Source organism: Magallana gigas, chromosome 4 (genome assembly GCF_963853765.1).
Source record: "Magallana gigas chromosome 4, xbMagGiga1.1, whole genome shotgun sequence".
NCBI lineage: Eukaryota > Metazoa > Mollusca > Bivalvia > Ostreida > Ostreidae > Magallana > Magallana gigas.
In genome coordinates, this window is record NC_088856.1 from 26943642 (window position 1) to 26962852 (window position 19211).

Sequence of the window (19211 nt, forward strand, 5' to 3'; positions counted from 1 at the left end):
TAAACTTAAGTTCTAATAGCAGCTTGTAGATAAGTTTAAAAATCTTTGATTTTAAACTTTTAATATAACACTACTTTAAAAACTCTACAATTAATGTTTTAAATCAACACCCCCCCCCCCCTCAAATATTAAACATTTAAATGATGATAATCCCTCGCATATGGCTGAGGAGATCCGGCGCGAGTGGATCGGTTCGTGTTCTTCTACATGTACCTTATGACGCGTTTATGTTTCATATTTTGCACGGACACAACTATATTTTATTATGTTTTCAACTATTATATTGGTTTAAGATGAAAAGATAAATTTATATTACTTGTACAGTTGATTAAGCATTGACTTATACGATAGCGTATAAGGTAGTTTAAAAATCAAATCAAATTATAATCAAAGTTCCATGTTACATGTTTGCGGTAGGTGGTAGCACGATAAAGGAATGCCCTGAATTGAGGCATTCGATGATTATTTTAAAAAATATTCACATGAGTTTAAACAACTTTAGATTAGATTCTATCGGTCACATATTAATCACTACTGTAGTTTCATTGTGGAAGCGAACTCATTGCTGCCCCCCCCCCCCTCCTCCCGCCCCGCTGACTGGTGCTCGCGCTGGATTTTTTTTTTAATGGGAGAAAAGATAGCAAGATCTGTCGAAAATCATTTTTGGTGGTTTCTTATGTGTTACATTTTGTTTCACTTTCCCACCCCTTTGTTTATTCGGCCAGTCTGTGTTAATTCAATTGCCGCATGCGACCGAAAATCTTGTGTCGCTTCAGCGCACACAGCTCAGAACATTTATAGCCCCAGGTCATCAATTGTTATGTAATTGAGTAACAGTTGGAAGGGTGATTTTACTACATAAAATAATAAAATCATAATATAATCTATTTGAATTGAGTACCATGCGTATAGATTCCCATAATAATTAATTTTTTTATTACCTTTCTATGTTTACATTTAATTTTGTTCAAATAATTAATAAATTTTCTATCATTTAAATTGTGTGCTTCATCAAATACGTATTCCGATTACCTTGAAGTCATTAATTTTCCATTTCCATCCAATGAAAACAAATACACAGAGTTTGATTGACAGGTTTAGCCAGGTGCAGGTCTCACCCGATGTCCGAGGTTATGTGTGCTGCTTGTACACAGCCGAATGGTCTCAGTAAGAGTTATCGATGTAAATAAATAATAAAAATACATGCTTATCAAAACATGATCGTGCAAGTTAAAGTTGATTTAGGTTTGTTCCAATAGAAATCATGTTTCACTAACTGTATTTAATATTTTTTATGTATAGCGAATTTTAATATTGTTTCAGTACTGAAACATCGCATGAAAACGTTAAATATACATGTAATTATCTGTTACTAGTCGTCTTTTAATATATATACCTTTCTTTTGTTTGTTAAAAATTCGCTCAATTTTGTTAAAGTAATGTAAAACACGGGCGCCATTTTGAAACAATTAACTTGTCAGAGAGTTCCGAATAAAATCTGATGAACGTTTCACACGGTTCTCGCACGCTTTGCTCGAAACGATTTACACGCTTTGCCCGAAACGCTAAACGGTTTACATGAAACTCTAAAAAGGTTTACACGAAACGTTTCTCGCACGTAGGCCGCACGCTTTTTTGGTGTAGTAGTACGTTTTAGGGTCTGTAAATTTTGTCAGCACGCAATTCTAAACTAGCACATAGTCTTCAAAAATTTAGAAATATTTTAATATAGAAGTTATCTTTGAGAAAGGTTTACGTGTTTTGTAGGCGGGTTCAGTTTAAAAAAGAAATACAATTCCTGACATGAATCATGAGTACATACATGTACTGTTTATAACAATGCTTGCTACCCTTGAAAATTTAACTCGCCATTAAACATCTCACTTTTTAAAGAATGTTTGAAACGATTACATAAACTCTGCTCGACAAATAGTTTTCCTAAAATATTTTCTTCCTTTCTTTGTTTCAAAACACGTTTTATATACAGGATTTCAATCACAACACGTTTTTATAACAAAAGCAGAACTGAAAGTATAGTCATTATAATCGTTTGACACCATATAACATATATTTTCAACTCGCAGCAACAACGGAAGACCTACTCGGGGCTTTGCCACGAGCTCTGCTCTAGTTGATTTAATATTAATTATTTGCTTAAATGATTATGCAACTGATTTGATTTTTATATCGTATGAAAAAATCTGTAATTTTTGTACTACTTAAAAAGAACATTAATTACTGACTGACTTGCTGACCATAAATGCGAAACAGTTTGTGCATTTATTCTGTTTTTGACATATGACTAAACATACTGCTCAAAGTAAGATAGGAATTTTACAATCTAATTAAAATTAGATGTTAGATCCGCTCGCTTTCTCTATACACATCAAATTTTAATTAGCTTGGGAATTATAGATTTTTAAGTAATTGAAATAGTTTCTTAAATCTTAAAAAAATCTATGAAAATATTTCAGTTAATATTACAGTTCTCTCTTGGGATGGTATGGTCAATCCATTTTTAATGAAGTGCCTCTACATATTTACCCCCCCCCCCCCTAAAAAGAAAAATTCTGAACAAAAAAGTTGTCCCACTAATTACCCCCACGCATACTGCAGATAAAAATTCAGAATATCACACATTGCCTTTTTCAACGTTAACGCCGTGGCATGGTATCCGCTCTTTATATATATGTCATAGAGTGTATAGCGGATACCATGCTCCTGTGGATCGCCCTATTAAAATTTGATTTCTTTTCTTTTCTTTGGGGGAAGCGGGGGATGTGCAAAATTAACAGGCTGACGGTGAGACAGCCTTGTACTAGACTAAGTACTGTGTACTGTCAATGTATAAATTATATAATTATGTTAATTATCAAACATAAATCACAATACATAACTGTACCTTAAACTCTCTGTCCAAGTAGTGTTATGATAAAAAAATAAATCCAATAAATTTTTGGCAATGTATTTTAATGAAACAGTTTAACAAATCAGTTTTTGGAGGTCATATACGTGTATGTTCATGTGGAAAATTTGTAGTGAAACAAACAGTTTACATGTAAGTATTTTTTGAAAATTGTTTGGCACATATATTATATATCAAGATGCATTTTGGGACTCTTTTGACAAACAAACTGGTACAGTAAATGTACATAAACACAAAAAAACCCACTAAACTGCATGAGATATACATTTTAAAACAAGTCTTAAAAGTTCAAATTTGAACACACTTTTGAAGTTATAAAGTTGCATTACAAAGCAAGATGATATGCTGTATTTTTTCCTCTCACAACAAAATAAGACTTCAGTTAAGTTAACATAAAGTCTTGAATGAAACATAGAATCTTCCCCCACCAGATACCAGTAAGTGGTCACCAAAGCAGTATTGCACCCGTTGTAATGATCCATTCCTGTGGTCAAGCGGTCACATTATTTTATCACTTAGTTTAGCCTTTGATGACCGCAATAGGACGTAGCTTTATGGCCTTTTTGCTAATGCCTGCCATGTGACCTGCAAACGAATATGAAATGAAATTATATTAAATACAAAATTTAATACAACATATTTTAGATATCATGATATCAACTGACATCTACAAATCTTTAGTTGTGAATACTGCCTATACTTACAAGTATCTACAACATCTGTAACATTTTTGTAAGATTCGGGTGCCTGTGAAAATGCAAAAATTGAAAATGAAAGTTATGAAGAGAATAGGAATTGATATATGTGGCACGTAATATGCAAAAGACCCAATGTTACCTTAAATACCACCTCCAATCTAAAACCTTCTCAAGCCTTTTTGACATTTAGAAAATCACTTTTAAATGTTCAATCATGTAGTAATCATATGATAATCCATTTTCATAAACATCATGATAAATACATGTATTGTGTAATTTTATATCTCTTGAGACAAGTTACTCTTCTTTAAATGCAACGGTATGTGTAAAACTCAATCATAATACAAAAGTGCAACATGTAATATTTAACTCTGCTTTAGTCTAAAACTTCAAATTGATAACAATCAGTATTATACATACAAGCTGGGTTTTTTAAAATCTGACATAATTGTCCAAATTTTTTAGGAAGTATCTTCAGTTACATGTAGCTAGCTAAGAATTTTGACATGCATGGGGGACAGGAGTGAAACCAAAAAACTCTATAGATAGCAAAGATGTGAGTGCTTGAACAGTGACCGTACCTCCTCCATGACCAGCTTGGGTGAAGCCACTCTTATGCTGATTCCTTTCTCCTCCAAAGCTGACAGGACCTCTGTGTAGTCCAGATTACGCCGGGACTTGGCTCGGGATAAAGCTCGCCCCTTTAGAAAATATTTCCAAAAAATCTGAAGTTGAGCATATACATATAGTTCTGAAATTGAAGTAATCCACCAATTTTGACCATATTCAGTAAAAAAAAATTTTGCAGTCAACAGGACTGCACTTAATAATGTTAAAGACATTTCTTTACATAACAAGAATGAAGCTGTTCACTTACAGCTCCGTGGCACGTGGTTCCGTACGTCTCATCCATTCCTTGCTGTGTACCAGTCAGCACGTAGCTACACGTTCCCATGGTTCCTCCAATCAAAACAGGCTGTCCAGTAAGCTGATCATTTAAAAATTAGATGGTAATAATTCTACTGCATTATACCTTAATTGCTGAACTAGCGTAAATTACATTAATTTGAAAAATATAGGTATCATTGAAACACAGAAAGGGTAATAGGAGTAAATAATAATGGATTTTGGGTGATAGCAAAAGAATATCAAATTTCATAATATTAAGAATATCTTTTATTGTGTTTTTGGAATCTTATTTGAGTAAATCAGTTAGATGCTTATTCAAATATGAAATATTTCATAAAGAAACACAAGATAGCACTGTTGACGTATTCCTCATAGAAGTTAAACATATATATCCATGGGCCACTTCCTCACCTGATAATCTACAGGAATGAGGGGGTGGTGGGGAGGGAAGGCCCTGGTGGAGCCCTTCCTGTGAACCAGTAAAGTCTTTTGTTTCCCGTCCACAAAATGCTCCTCCACTTTGGCAATGTTGTGTGACACGTCATAAATCATAAACATGTCAAGGTCGTCTGGGGTACTGTCAAACATCTTCGCAAAGGCCTTAAAGAAAAAAATGGAAACACTTTCAGTTCAAATGACCACTCCGAAAAAGAATCTGAACCATTTCCTGCTTTGAAAAAGCATCTGCCATGGTTTGATTAATAGTTGTGGACGAGTATCAATTTTCATAGGCATTTGAAACACGCAGTTTAAAAAAAGTTTCATAGAAATTTTGGCTCTTCCAATAACATGTTTGCTTCAGTCTTTACTTGGATTAACGTTTGGTTTCATCGACTGTTCCACTAAACAATAATTATAATCTGCAAAAATTAGTGCTCAGCAAATAATAAAGAAACCGCAGTACCTGTCTACAGAGGAAGGTCATGCTGGAGCGGTTGACCCACGCATAGTTAGCGGCGGCAGCCATTCCTTTGAGGTAGTCCTGACCCTCCTGGGAGTAAATCTTGGCACACGCCAGTTGTCTGTCGTTGACTTTAATGTTGTCACGCTTCATTGCCTTCTCCATAGCAACCAGAGCATCTAGAAAATCATAGATACATATGGCATCAAATGATTCCTTTAATAGCAAGTAATTTTCATTATAGTGATGTTTTCATGAATCTTACAAAATTTTTGTCACCAAAAAAAAATATTACTTTGTCATGCAGTTTTACCTGTATGTGAAACTGTAAAATAAATTTACTGAACGCAAGAATTCTTTTACAAGTTCCTCACAATCAAAAACCAAACCAACCCAGTTTGTGACTACATATCTGGATAGTTGTTTCCAAAAATTATTCTGTTCTGAAACAGTCATCAAATAACACTTGGCATCAGAGATTCAGATGATAAATACATGTACACTTAAGGTAACTAAAACCTGACCAACACTTTATCTCCATCTACCTGTGAGGTATGTTATTTACCTGTTGCTACCTGGTGGCCCAGCCCCCGACTCCCACAGTGGATCATCACACACACCTGTCCCTTACACTCGATGCCCATCTTTTTGGCGGCAAACTTATTGTAGATCTCGTCCACCACCTGTATCTCAGCATAATGGTTGCCGGCTCCCAGAGTTCCCAACTGAAATCAAGATCGCCGACACATGAAAATTGTATAAATCACAGGGCCTTTTATTTTCAGAGTTTTTTTTCTCAGAGACTCTGAGATTTCATAATTATATGTTTCAAAGTACATGTTATCTATTGAGAAAATGATTCAAATTTTTTAATTGGTAATCTTAACATGATGAATTTGTTTCAATTCTTAAAATGTAAGGAATGTTGTTATCATCTCAATAATTCATTGACAAATAAGAAACAAGTTTGACCATTTAAAAACAAGTGAAGTTTTGATTTTTCCCACTGACCTGGGGTAGTCCCCTTTTCTTGGCCCGGCTGCTGACTTTTCCAGGGTCGGCCTGTAACATCCTCCCGTACTCTTCACAGTGTTCCTTGTCCTCCGCCCATGCATACCCTGACACACAAAACACAAGACTGCATTAAGAATCGATGTATCTATGCATACCCTGACATAGATCAAGCAATTAATGTCAACGACCTCCTAACAATAACTGACATGGGAATTCTCGTGTGAAATTAACATGAAAAAGCCGGCTCTCACGGATTTCATGTTAGAGTGGTATGGATCACTTCCATATTATGACTTATCATTTTCTTTTTCAAAATATACCATAAACCATTACTTATCCTGAGATCCTACATACATATCATACTGACATACATACATGTACCGTTATATCATACTGACCTACATACATGTATATCATACTGACCTACATACAAGTATATCATACTTACCTATATACATGTATTTCATACTGACCTACATACATGTCTATCATACTGATCTACATACATGCATATCATACTGACCTATATACATGTATATCACACTGACCTACATACATATATATCATACTGACCTATATACAAGTATATCATACTGACCTACATACATGCATATCATACTGACTTATATACAAGTATATCATACTGACTTATATACAAGTTTATTACATACTTAGTAATAAATACAGGTTTTTTGCACATGTGATACAGATGACATCACAAAATCCGTATCGGCCTCCGGGGCTGATACAGGTTATCAGCCCTTCAGGGCTGATACGGATCCGTATCACACCCCTTGTGGAACTCCTTTGCCTTTTTTCGCTTCGCCATTTTTGCATGTTTACAGACGAAAAATAAAACATTTTCAGGTACAGTCGACATTTTAAAGTGCAGTTGAAAACTTCAAATGCTAGCAAATGTTTTAAAGCAGTCAACTTTAAAAACCTGATGAAATTCCGTTCTTTAGCTTCATGTTTGTTAAAACAAGAACTCATGTTTTTATTAAATACATGTACATGTCCAGACATTTTCAAATGATATGAATAATCAATTTGTTCAAGTTGATGGGTTTTCTTTTTAAATTTATTACTAAGTATGTAATAAATATAATAATAGATACCCTTTTCCATATCACAGCTTGTATCAGCCCTCGACCAATATCAACCCTCGGGCCTTCGGCCCTCGGGCTGATATTGGAGTCTCGGGCTGATACAAGCTGTGATATGGAAAAGGGTATGTATTATTCTCTATATATCATACTGACCTACATACATGCATATCATACTGACCTACATACATGCATATCATACTGACTTACACATGTGTATATAATACTGACCTACATACATACATGTATATCATACTGACCTTCTCTAAGTGACCAGTCCATGCCCATTTCTAATGCCTCTTCTAAATTCCTGTAAAATATTTAAAATTTAGATCTAAACTACTAGAACCTGCATGTTAAAGTGAAAAAATACCTAGTAACTATATGATTGTTGATCTAATCAATTATAAACCAATTGTAAATTAAATGCATGTGGCTTATTGCAATTCCTAAATTTCATTTTAATGAAATCATAATTTTTTTTAACTAATTTTTTTTTTAAAGTCCCACATTCATATTATTGGCAGTACCTGTGGAGTTAAGTTTCTTTCAATGTTTTTACTTTTATCATTCACATGTACATACATGGTCTTTAATAGAAATACAGACAAGAAGCGATGCTAATAGCACTCAGATATTACCACCCCTTTATGAAGTTCAGTATGTACATGTACAGTGTTAAGGTATGCTGTTACTGTTTACAGTATTTGCAGGAATTCCATAGGATATAACATGTACACAAATTTACAGCCATGCATCTATCTCTGTATAGTGTCAAAACATAACTGAACTCATAATATTTCAAAGAATCTGTTCATGGTAGAAATCTATCGAATCTGAATGACTCTCCTTCACCTCCAAGATACATGTAGACTAGTGAATGATGGGAAATCAACTTAGTTAACAAAACTAATACCTCTGTCTTGTATAACAAAAATCTGTGAGAGATTGATATGATAATGTCAGAGACTTTTTCATAACAGTGGTAAAAGAATCAATTTACTTAACAACCCAAAATCTCACAGAAATCCATTGGGATGTCTGCCAGACAATAACACTCAGTCTAATTTCTTTTATTCAGATTTCTAGCACTGCATTTTTGACATCCCCAAAAAATAGTGTGTGTATATTCAGAAAATCATTAGATGCATTATATTTGTACTAGCTGCAATAATGTAGCCCTCTCCCATTTTTTTTTTTCGGAGAGGCTTCGTACATATACAGATGTATGCACAAATATAAGACAAATATAATATTTATCAATACATCACTGTCAAGAACATTTTGAGTCATAAAGGAGTTATGATTTCTTTGTGGCCCATTGTCCAAAATTATGAGGGGATAAGTATTGACAGATATTAATTGAAATTGTACTGATATAGCATTGGATCAGATCAGACAACACCACAAAAATATACCAGGTACACATCTATATGGCAATGTACTGCACCTCATGAAGGGCTTATCTCTTAACAAAAACATCTAATATCATGTATATCATTTTTTGAAGCATTAGAACATAATCTGTGTGTACAGCTAATGATCACTTACAAGGGGTCTCCGCATGACTCTCATTTGTTCTACAGCTCATTGAGTGTCCAGAAGTAATGGTGATTCAATTTGACCAAATTTGTGGCAGAGAAAGAAGACTTATTAGTGATAGATCATTATAATCCTCATAGACAACATCCTAATTACGGGGGCTTTTTATGACTGTCGTCCATAAACAAGCCATCCTAATTATTTCCTATCTCTACATTTCTAAGGCTTGATTTCTGTATTTCTAACCCTTATTAAGGTACCTAGGATTCTTAGATATTGAAATGTACAAAATGTTTATTTTTGGCCATACAATTTGCATAAGTCTTCCAGATGATGATGAATGGTTACAATTATAGAAGATCTTTTTAAAAATCTATGTTTTTCTGCATCACATTTTTTATAGTGCCCTTCCTCCCTTAAGCATTCTTGCCCCCTCAACCCCCCCCCACCCATTCCTTACTAAAAATGAAGAGGGCTGAGTATTTTAATCAGTATGTTAACCACCCATAAAATTTACTGTGGTTTCATCAGTATTCATCGATTACTAATTCTGGTGAATTTAGTTGTTGACCTGATCCACAAAATTTAATATATGTTCATTGAAGTGCAATATTAAATGCACAGTATATAAATAGTGCCTGTTTGGGAGGGTAACAGTTGAAATTGACACCCCGAGAAAACCATTGTCAACCGACGCGAAGCGGAGGTTGACAATGGTTTTCGAGGGGTGTCAATTTCAACTGTTATCCTCCCAAACAGGCACTATTTATTTTGTTATACTGAATGTCTTTTTTAAAATTTTTAAGAAAATTTTACTGCTTTTATATAGGAATAACGTGAATTCTACAGCGAACCGTACACGCATAATTTTCGCGCATGTAACATTTTTTTTAATGTTACCCGTTGCCAAGTGCGTTGCTAACGCTGAGGGTAATAGTAAATATTATTAACTGCGTCTTAACCAATCAGATTTCAGTATTTAACATGAAAGTATAACAATATTGTTTAGATCATTTAGCTACTAATTTTATGTCTCCAAGAAACTGAGATTTCCCCTAAATCTACTTGAAATTGAAATAATGTAACTGATGGTTAAATTTCACGTCACAATTAATTGACTGTAACTTGAGCCCAGAGCCTCTGGCGTACCATGCTGCTCTTACCACTGAGCTGTTGACACCCGATCGCAATATTGACTGACAGATCTGAGACACACCTGTTAATTAGGTGACACTAATATTAATGAAACCAGGGTAACTGTCATGGCTGCAAATTCGTCCAAGATTTGAGGCAGCTAGTACTTACTGTGCTGTCATTGGAATGATTCCCTTAGAGCCCACACCGACTGGGATGTGATCAAACATACACTGAGCGAGCTGTTCTTTGAGAGGGGCCACATCTTTCTCCATCAGATTGGTACGGAGCAGGCGGACCCCACAGTTAATGTCGAACCCCACCCCTCCAGGCGAGACTACTGCGTCTTTGTTACTCATGTCAAAGGCGGCCATATTTCCTACAACATTTTTAATACCAATTTACATAGATCTATTAAACTAAAAAGATTAAAATTTTAAATCAAATGGCAGCACAGCAAAATTTCAAACAAGAAGTCTTTTCTATTAGTTTGGGAGAATAAATGACTGTGTGTGCTTTTTCATCAAGCTTTAGAATTTTCAGACTTTTTGAAAAGTATACAATTCAACTGAAATTAGGCCAAAATTAAAATTATGGTTTGTTTGGAATTGCCTCCCACCTCATTGAAATACCCCCCACTCATGAGGTGGCAAACAAACAATAATTCTACTTTGGCCCAGTTGCAAGTATTGATTTGACAGGAAAAAATTTTTTTCATTATATTTTTTTCCTCTCCAGATTCTCCATTAAAAAGTTGTTACAGGCAATGTTGCCTCAAGCTCAATTCATTTTTCAGCTCAATAGCTTTATGATTAGATTTGAGTCTCATACATGAGTTAAATTCACTTCTGCCTGTCAGATGTGAATGTCTAATTACAAAGTCACAGATGACTTCAAAGAAATATCAGGCTTTTCATGTCCTGTATCATCTTAATAGAATTAACTCCAAATCAATACTACAAATGTCAATTTTTTCTTTAAATGGGAAGGGATGGTGATAAGGATTAAATCTCAGACCAAAAGATTTGATGAAATTGTGTGAAATTTTTCGATGGATCAAACAGCAGCTTTAATATGTATAGTACATGCATATAGTTAATTATATACAAGTTTTAACTTCATTGAAAATAAGACAAGTGTTTCTGCCAGTTTATGAGATTGAAAGTTTCTCAAAAATAATGTACATGTATAGTCAAATATTGTAAAATTCTAAAATGGTGAAACTATTTTGATTGTAATGTACTTTTATCCACATTGATATCAACAGGTGTCCCATACCACCTTATCAATAAGGTATTTTTTAAGTGTCCTATGGTGCCTGGACCGAGATGCAAAATGACTCAAAATCTAAGGTCTACATGTGTACAGTCTACTTGGTAAATCAAAATTCATAGCAATATATATTTTGTTCCTGTATCCTACCTATAGCAAATCCATACCCTGAATGGACATCAGGAAGACCGATTGATTTCTGCAGAGGAGAAAAAAAATATTTTAAAAATATACACACATTAAATGTTTTAAAGGAATGAAGTTAATTGCATAATAGTGAATGGGAAATGTATTTTCTTTACTTCTGATATGTTCTACAATATTAAAAAAAGTTTTGATACAGCAGCAATCTTGATTTTAATAAAGCAACATTTCTGTTATACCAAATCATATTAGATACTTAAGAAATAAACAACGTTATTTAGTGAACATGGCGTTATGAATAGCAATTGCTCTGTTGGCATATTCCATGATGCGCGCTAGCGCATCATGGAAAATATGCCAGCAGAGCAGTTGCTATTCATAACGCCATGTTCACTAAATAATCGTTGTTTATTACTTATATTTGCATTTTACCACTCGCAAATACTCTGTATTAGCCTAGACCTTGACATTTAGCTATTACATCAAAAGTAAACATTCAGACTGTAATGTATCTTTTTAATTCACATAGATTTGTTAACAGAATCAATGATATGTTATATAACAGTAATTCCTTTAAAATGTTATCAAAAACATGTTTTAATATTACATGTAAATACGTCAATTTTAATGGAGTTGGAGAAAACACATGATGTATCGTATAGTGGTTTAAATCTATAACGTCATGGAAAAGTATATATAACGTTACACCTTTATGACGTCATAGTATACTGACAGAGCAATTGCGATTATAGAGATATAATTGCAGCTCCTCCGTATGGGCTTACAGTGGGAAAGAACAATGGAAATGCAAATATATGAATATGTGTATATGGTCGAACACTTACCCCCACTATTCCAGGCAGAGCAGCCACGTTTCCTATTTGTTTCATCCCTGGGAGAAACCCTCCATAACCTTGAGTCCGACAGGACTGTTTTAATTCATCAAACATAAGTTTCTCAAGAGTTTCATTTGTATAAAATATACCCTCTACCTAAAAGAAAGATCAATCGCAAGTGTGATCCAATAGTGAATGTTGAAGAGATATACTAGGTGTTCTTCATTATGGTATTTCAAATGACACTAAAATCATAAAACTGAAAAATCATTATGTTTTTAAAGCTAGAATCTTATCAATGCTCATTAAATAGAACCAGTCTTAACAATCACACACAAAGTGAATGATTAGAACTAGGGGCATAACTTCTTAAATATGTAGATTTTTTTTAAAAATTACAATTAATAATGGAGTTGTCTGGTTATTTTAAAAGTCAATCCATTTACATCCATCAAAACCATCATACAGTCTCTAGGGAGGTTTCGCAATAATATATTTTATCTAATCTATCATAACAAGTTTTCCTGCAGTTTCATTTACACAAAACCAGAATACTGTTGTTTCATTAATATTCAAGGGTATCAATTTTTGTGGATATAGGGAAAATCATAGTTTCAAGGATACGTAAATTCGTGGTCAATGACCCCATCAATACAAAATGTTAATAGAAATTGCACTTCAATCATTCAATGAACATTTAATTTCGTGGATGAACTTAACAACGAAATCCACGAAAATTGATATTCAACAAATATTGATGAAACCACAGTACAACACAGAATTTCAATAAAATTTTGAAATTAATCAACTCAGTTACCTATTCAATCACATAAAAATTAAGGGTGCTAATTAATCAGATTAAAAGTGACAATTAAATGAGGAAATTGCGTTATCCGTGGTAGGGCCTAACATTAAAGTGGCTGATTATCCAATGTATCGACTATTGATAAGTAGAACTGGTTTAGAATCTTACGTTCATATTGTCCACAAATCCTTTCTTGATCCTCCAGCAACAATTGCTTATTTTTTCTAGGTACTTAAGTTCATCATTGTAAGTTCTCACAACCATGCTGACAATTTTTTGTATTCTAAAATATATGTAACGTAAAATCTAAAATTTGCGAAAATGTGTTAATCTTTCGAGAAAATTCGAACATATAATATTTCTTTGGGAAATGTGAGACAGAATACATGTCAACACAAAAAACAAGTCATGATAATTTTTCTATGAACTGATATGTCATTTTCAATTAAAATTATCACATATAATGATGCCATAAAATAAAATACACTTGTTTGCCTTCTTTGCCGAAATCCGAAATCACGTAATCCTAGTAATATTTTTTCTATCTCCTTATGAGAAGAGTTCCATATTACTAGTAACTAGTTCGAGCATAATTGTTTCGTTTTCAACTTCTGTAATTTTTAAAGCCTTGGAGCAGAGAAGGATGTTATGTGTGTGGTTTAGACTTTAGGCCTCCAATTTATTTTATTTATTTTTTTGGAGGGGGGGGGGGGCGTTGCGGCGTTCAACAAGTTGGATCAACCGCAACCTTTTTTTTTTCATAGTGACCGAAGTGTTTTTTCTCAATACATGTCACTCTTCATGCAATATGCACGAACATTGTCCACAACAACATCAAAGTTAAGTTTTTGTTCAAAGTTAGCATCAAAGTTGCGAAAGTTCAGATCATGTAACTATTCATTATATAATGTTAATTATCGATTGTTACAAAATTTGTTTTTTTCATTCAAAGTTTAGTCAATAACATCATACATTTTACACCAACCCCTCACTCAAGCCTCTAGCGACCCCCCCCCCCCCCCCCACCCACCCCCCCCCTCCGACAAATCTAATCATTTCTCGGACACCCCTCCTCCCTTGGACAAAAGTTGCTGAATCCGCGCTTGTACTTGTAATTTACATCTACCGTCCATTAAAAACCCGATCATTCAAGAAGTGTAAATTATAGTGTACATATTTTATATATGTTCGACTTACATGTACATGTAGTAATGTAAACCCATAACTGGCCAACTTGTCTAAAATATACGTGTATCATATTTACATTGAAGGGTTCACATGTTACGATGTATACGGGGATTCAAATAGTTTATGTATCTCAAGAATATAATTTTCATTAACGATAAATGAATCATTGATAAATAATTAAGACATTTTTAAAGGTTTCAGACCTCAAAATCTTCAGCACATGCATGCACGTACGTGACGCAAAGACATGCGCAGTCGTGTGGGTAGCTGACTTTACTTTTGATAAGACCCCCATCGTAAAGTAGAGTATACGGCTTCCTTGGCAATATTGTTTCGATAATAACCCCAAATATAATGACAAATTTGATGAGAACTTAACGTTTTCTTTACTTGGTAATAAGGAAATGAATCGATGCTATGACGATATTCAAAGCTTCCAGCGATTTTCCGAAGGTTTCATTACACAGTTAATTGGGCATGATAAGAAGCCTTATCCGTCATTATCAGCTTGTAAAAGACTAAGCATGTTTTGAATTGTGAACATCGATATCTAATCAAGTGGACTAACGGCTAACGTTGCTGTCAATAATATTTTACAATGACAACGTTCCTCCATAGAAAACTGATCGAAACGGTTGGGGCGAAATGTATAAGAATGCTAAGTGTATAAGAATGCTACAAAATTTTAATGCTAAAATTGCTATACACGTAGACAGGGTTGAGAGAGAGAGAGAGAGAGAGAGAGAGAGAGAGAGAGAGAGAGAGAGAGAGAGAGAGAGAGAGAGAGAGAGACCGAAAGACAGACAGACAGACAGACAGACTAACAGACAGATTTTCTGATAAAACCAAGATTAAATGGTCATAAATCTGGTAATGTTGGCCACCAGATGAAGGATTACTATAATTGAGAAAAACTGTTCCTAATAGACTTCTACGGAAGTGCATAATAAAACGGTCTACAAAATACATGTATATATAATCAATGTACAATCTAAAGGCGCATTGTCAAGTCTGACGCCGTTTATAATGAATACTATAATGTTCTGTTGTCAGTGTGATTTTTGCTAAAATAAATAATTTTATACTTTTATTTCAAGTGTTTGAAACCAGTTCCTTTCGTGGATGACCAATCAAAAGGGCATAGGGTTTTAATAACCACCAATCACCAACAAGAATCAGCGTTCAAAATCCAGGAACGACAATTCATCCTTTAAGGGGGCTGTGTGGTCAACAAATCAACCATCAAATCTACCTAAAATTTTACAGATATGACTTGTTTAGCTATAGACCACGATTTTACATCAAAGATACTAAATTTGAAACTTCCCATTCCTGAAAATAATTGAGCACTCAAATGATTGAGAATGTCATTGCTAGTGCATTTTTCTGGTACATTAAAACTCATTTCTGCAACATGCAGCACGCACCTGGATGAATAGCAGCTGGTACCAAGTTCGTGCTTGTTTTGATATGTACTCTTTAACTTTGGTCTTAATAAATTGAAATAAATCTTTTCGGAAAACTGTGAAACGTCAGACAAACAGGAATTGTTTACAAATTTATAGAGATATTTAATAATGCAAACTTTGCTCTGAATTCTTCATTGAGATTCCTTGGGCAAAGAGATGGTGTGAAGTATGGTTCATTCCAATGGTACATATACTGCGAACCATTATTTTTGTGTGGCTTTCTAGAATGTCCAATAGAAAACAAAAGTTGCGTGTTAAAATTTTGGCTCATTACTTTTTTATTTTTGTCTAGATATAAGTGTCATTTACATACAAAATATATAAAGCGTGATGGCATGGTTTATAAATACATGTAACATGTCTTGAGTATTACACCATGACACTTATGACGTCATAATATGAAATGTGTATCACATGAATATGAAGTATATACTACATCAAATCGCTTTTCAGTACAAAAAACAAAAAGCTTTCTCAAGATCTGTAAGTTAACGCATACAATTAGTGTAAAAAGGAAACTCTATCAAAATTTTCAATTTCAACATTCAAATGATTAATTTTTTCTTGAAGAACCATTTTTCAACTTTACAACGAAGAATTAACGACATCCATGATAGGGGCTGGCGTATGGTACAATTTATACTGAATTTTACAAGGCGAGAGGCAACATAAAGTATACACAACGGATAGAAAGGCCTAAATTTCACAAGCCTTATTTTTCCTCAGAACTTTTTTCATACATTTTTATTGATAGTTACTGCAATAAAATCTATTTTATCGAATTTCTATAAATCATATAAAAGTCCAAATACATGTAAGATAGAAAAGACAATTGCTTAATTCGTGATTTTACATGCATTAATCGTATCTAAACATTGTCTTAATAATTTTACACAAAAAGTCAGAGTTTTTTTTATATTTATGTAGGAAATCAAAAAAATAATTCGAACTACTGCAGGTAATTATCAGGTACAAATACATATATTTACGTGTGTACATTAATTTCTTGCAGTACACAATCATTTATGGCATAATCACGCAGGGGTAGCTGCATGGTACATGTAACTATATTGTTTATTAAACGGATATCTTTTAAAAAAACAAATCTTAACCGAATAACAACTGTTGCCTCCATCTGTAATTGATTGTAACTTATTGAATAAATCTTAAGCAAATGAAATTAAAAAAAAAAAAGATTTCAAGATGATCACATATGCATGTTGATATCAAAAACATTTTTTAGAACTAAACGCTGTCATAAAGAAAACGATACATGTATAGATCAAAATGTATACATCTATGTCATTTTTTTTTCTAGCGACAAGTGATAACACATAAATAAACCGAACTGAACACAGCTATATCAGAGGGAATGTAAACTGTCTTGGTCGCCATTTGTTTTTGAAACCGGAACCGGAACAGTTCTAACGCCATGTCTTTCATCGTAATTCACGTTCAGCTTGATTCTTTCGTCAGTGTAACTATCTGTAGAGGAAAAAAATTGTCAAAATTATTGTAAGTCATATACATGTTTAAAGTGACCCTTACGAATATATAGTGCATTATAAATGTATCAGTATTATATATACAAATTAAATACATCATTTGCGTGAGAATCTTTCATTCGTTTTTGCGTATTCACCAATTGAGAAAAACCATTTTGAAAAGATAAAATTCATCACACGTATCATACAATATTACATAATTATCTAAAATCACACAGAGATAATACATATGAGAAATTGTCATTTATTTTTGCGTTTTCACCAATTGAGAAAAGCCAAATGATAAAAAATTCACAATTTTTATATTTTACATATATATTGAAATCATACAGAGACTGCAGGATTATTTGTTCTTTGCACATTATTATTTTTTAAAGTCATGGTTTATAAATTCAATTTAGACATGCACGTTTGTTTTTTGGTGTTGCTATTTATATCTATCTTAAAAGAAGATATTGTCTAATGGTTTTAACTTTAAAACTTGAATATCCGTTCACTTCGTTCTGAATTTTTAATGCAATTGCAAAAACATATTACAGTTCTTGAAATATATCCAAATTAAACTTGGTTTGCAGAACGACTCTTAATCAAATTCTACAGAGCCTGATATCTCTTTGACAGAGTGTAGACAAATCTGTATCTACATGTAAATACAATAACATGCGAATTCTTATCACCTATCCCAGTTGAAGATTATGAATCTTTGAATAAAAACACAGAATGCATGAAAGCCTGAATCTGCATGTTTTCGAAAATCTAAAGATTATTTTAGTCGAACAAAAGTGCATGGAATTAGTCTTATCTTTGACACATTAATATAAGATGTTTTGTTACTTTTGGACTATATATTAAAGAAGGTTTTTGTACATAATATTGTGTGAACCCCATTCTTTCAACAGCGCTATCTGACAGAAATACATTTATATATCGGAACATAACATCTCCCATGAATCAATTTCATATCTGTATAATATCATTTAACATATATAGCTACATATAAATCTACATGTTATTACAATTGCTTAATATTCTATCTAGCTGCTTTAGCTTAATTTCCTTGATACGAGGAGCTATGCATGTAAAAACATATAGGAATTCATAAAAAAATCTAAAGCTAAAATGAATCGATTTTTCTTTTATGAATATTACATGTATTTTATGGCAAAATAATTCTATCAAAATTTACAATTAGATATGACAGGTAATTGGTTGACCATCCTTACTTTGAAAAAAAAAATCATGATTTAGAAGAAGAAGAAAAAAACCCATCAACTCTTAACCTCTCATCAAATTAGCAAATTGGTTTCGAGGATAAAGAACTGTTTATCTGAATTATGAAATAAGTCATATGAGATCGAACGAGTTGGCCTAATTACATGTAGCATACCGCCATATACTGTTAGTCATTTACATTATCACATATTAGACTCGTGTTTCTGATAAAGCAAAGTTGACTCTTAGTTTAACCACTCCTTCCTTTGTCATTATTATCCACGCTATTTTTGCACTACTCTGTTCGTTACTGAATGTTGCAAAGACTTAATTGAAGGTTTTACAAAGGCTTAATAGAAAAACTGGACAAAGAATCGCTGTATCGGGATCCGTCAATTATGAAGCAGAAAAAAGGATAGCGAAAAGGACACTTCGCAAAATAGTCTAAACTGTGAAGTAATATCAAACGTGATAATACATATTGCAGTTCACAAGATAAAAATAGACATAGGCAAATATTGGTTAATACATGTCATACGTCATTTCATAA

General features: G+C 33.3%; 2 protein-coding genes across 9 annotated transcripts in view; both read right to left on the minus strand.

The window, feature by feature from the left end:
• LOC105324932 (RNA-splicing ligase RtcB homolog) overlaps nucleotides 1-13856 on the minus strand; it is a 46097-nt gene extending 32241 nt beyond the window's left edge. For 2 of the 7 annotated variants that reach the window (XM_066081818.1, XM_066081816.1), the window contains exons 1-10: nucleotides 13773-13852; nucleotides 13456-13570; nucleotides 12492-12638; nucleotides 11653-11701; nucleotides 10402-10609; nucleotides 7815-7864; nucleotides 6446-6552; nucleotides 6000-6159; nucleotides 5438-5613; nucleotides 4945-5133 (exon numbers count right to left, since the gene is read on the minus strand). In XM_066081818.1, coding sequence (XP_065937890.1) covers nucleotides 4945-5133; nucleotides 5438-5613; nucleotides 6000-6159; nucleotides 6446-6552; nucleotides 7815-7864; nucleotides 10402-10609; nucleotides 11653-11701; nucleotides 12492-12638; nucleotides 13456-13551 — 1182 coding nt within the window. In that variant the 5' untranslated portion in view covers nucleotides 13552-13570; nucleotides 13773-13852. Of the gene's footprint in view, nucleotides 1-2958; nucleotides 3512-3630; nucleotides 3674-4205; nucleotides 4326-4501; nucleotides 4613-4944; nucleotides 5134-5437; nucleotides 5614-5999; nucleotides 6160-6445; nucleotides 6553-7814; nucleotides 7865-10401; nucleotides 10610-11652; nucleotides 11702-12491; nucleotides 12639-13455; nucleotides 13571-13772 lie in introns of those variants that run through there. The other 5 variants (XM_066081822.1, XM_066081819.1, XM_066081820.1 and 2 more) reach the window with 5 other exon arrangements.
• A 2342-nt stretch (nucleotides 13857-16198) lies between these two features.
• Nucleotides 16199-19211, minus strand: part of LOC105324931 (metabotropic glutamate receptor 3) — a 29594-nt gene continuing 26581 nt past the window's right edge. For both annotated transcript variants that reach the window (XM_011424194.4, XM_066081824.1), the window contains exon 5: nucleotides 16199-17429. In XM_011424194.4, the coding sequence (XP_011422496.3) occupies nucleotides 17308-17429 (122 nt within the window). In that variant the 3' untranslated portion in view covers nucleotides 16199-17307. The remainder of the gene's footprint in view (nucleotides 17430-19211) is intronic.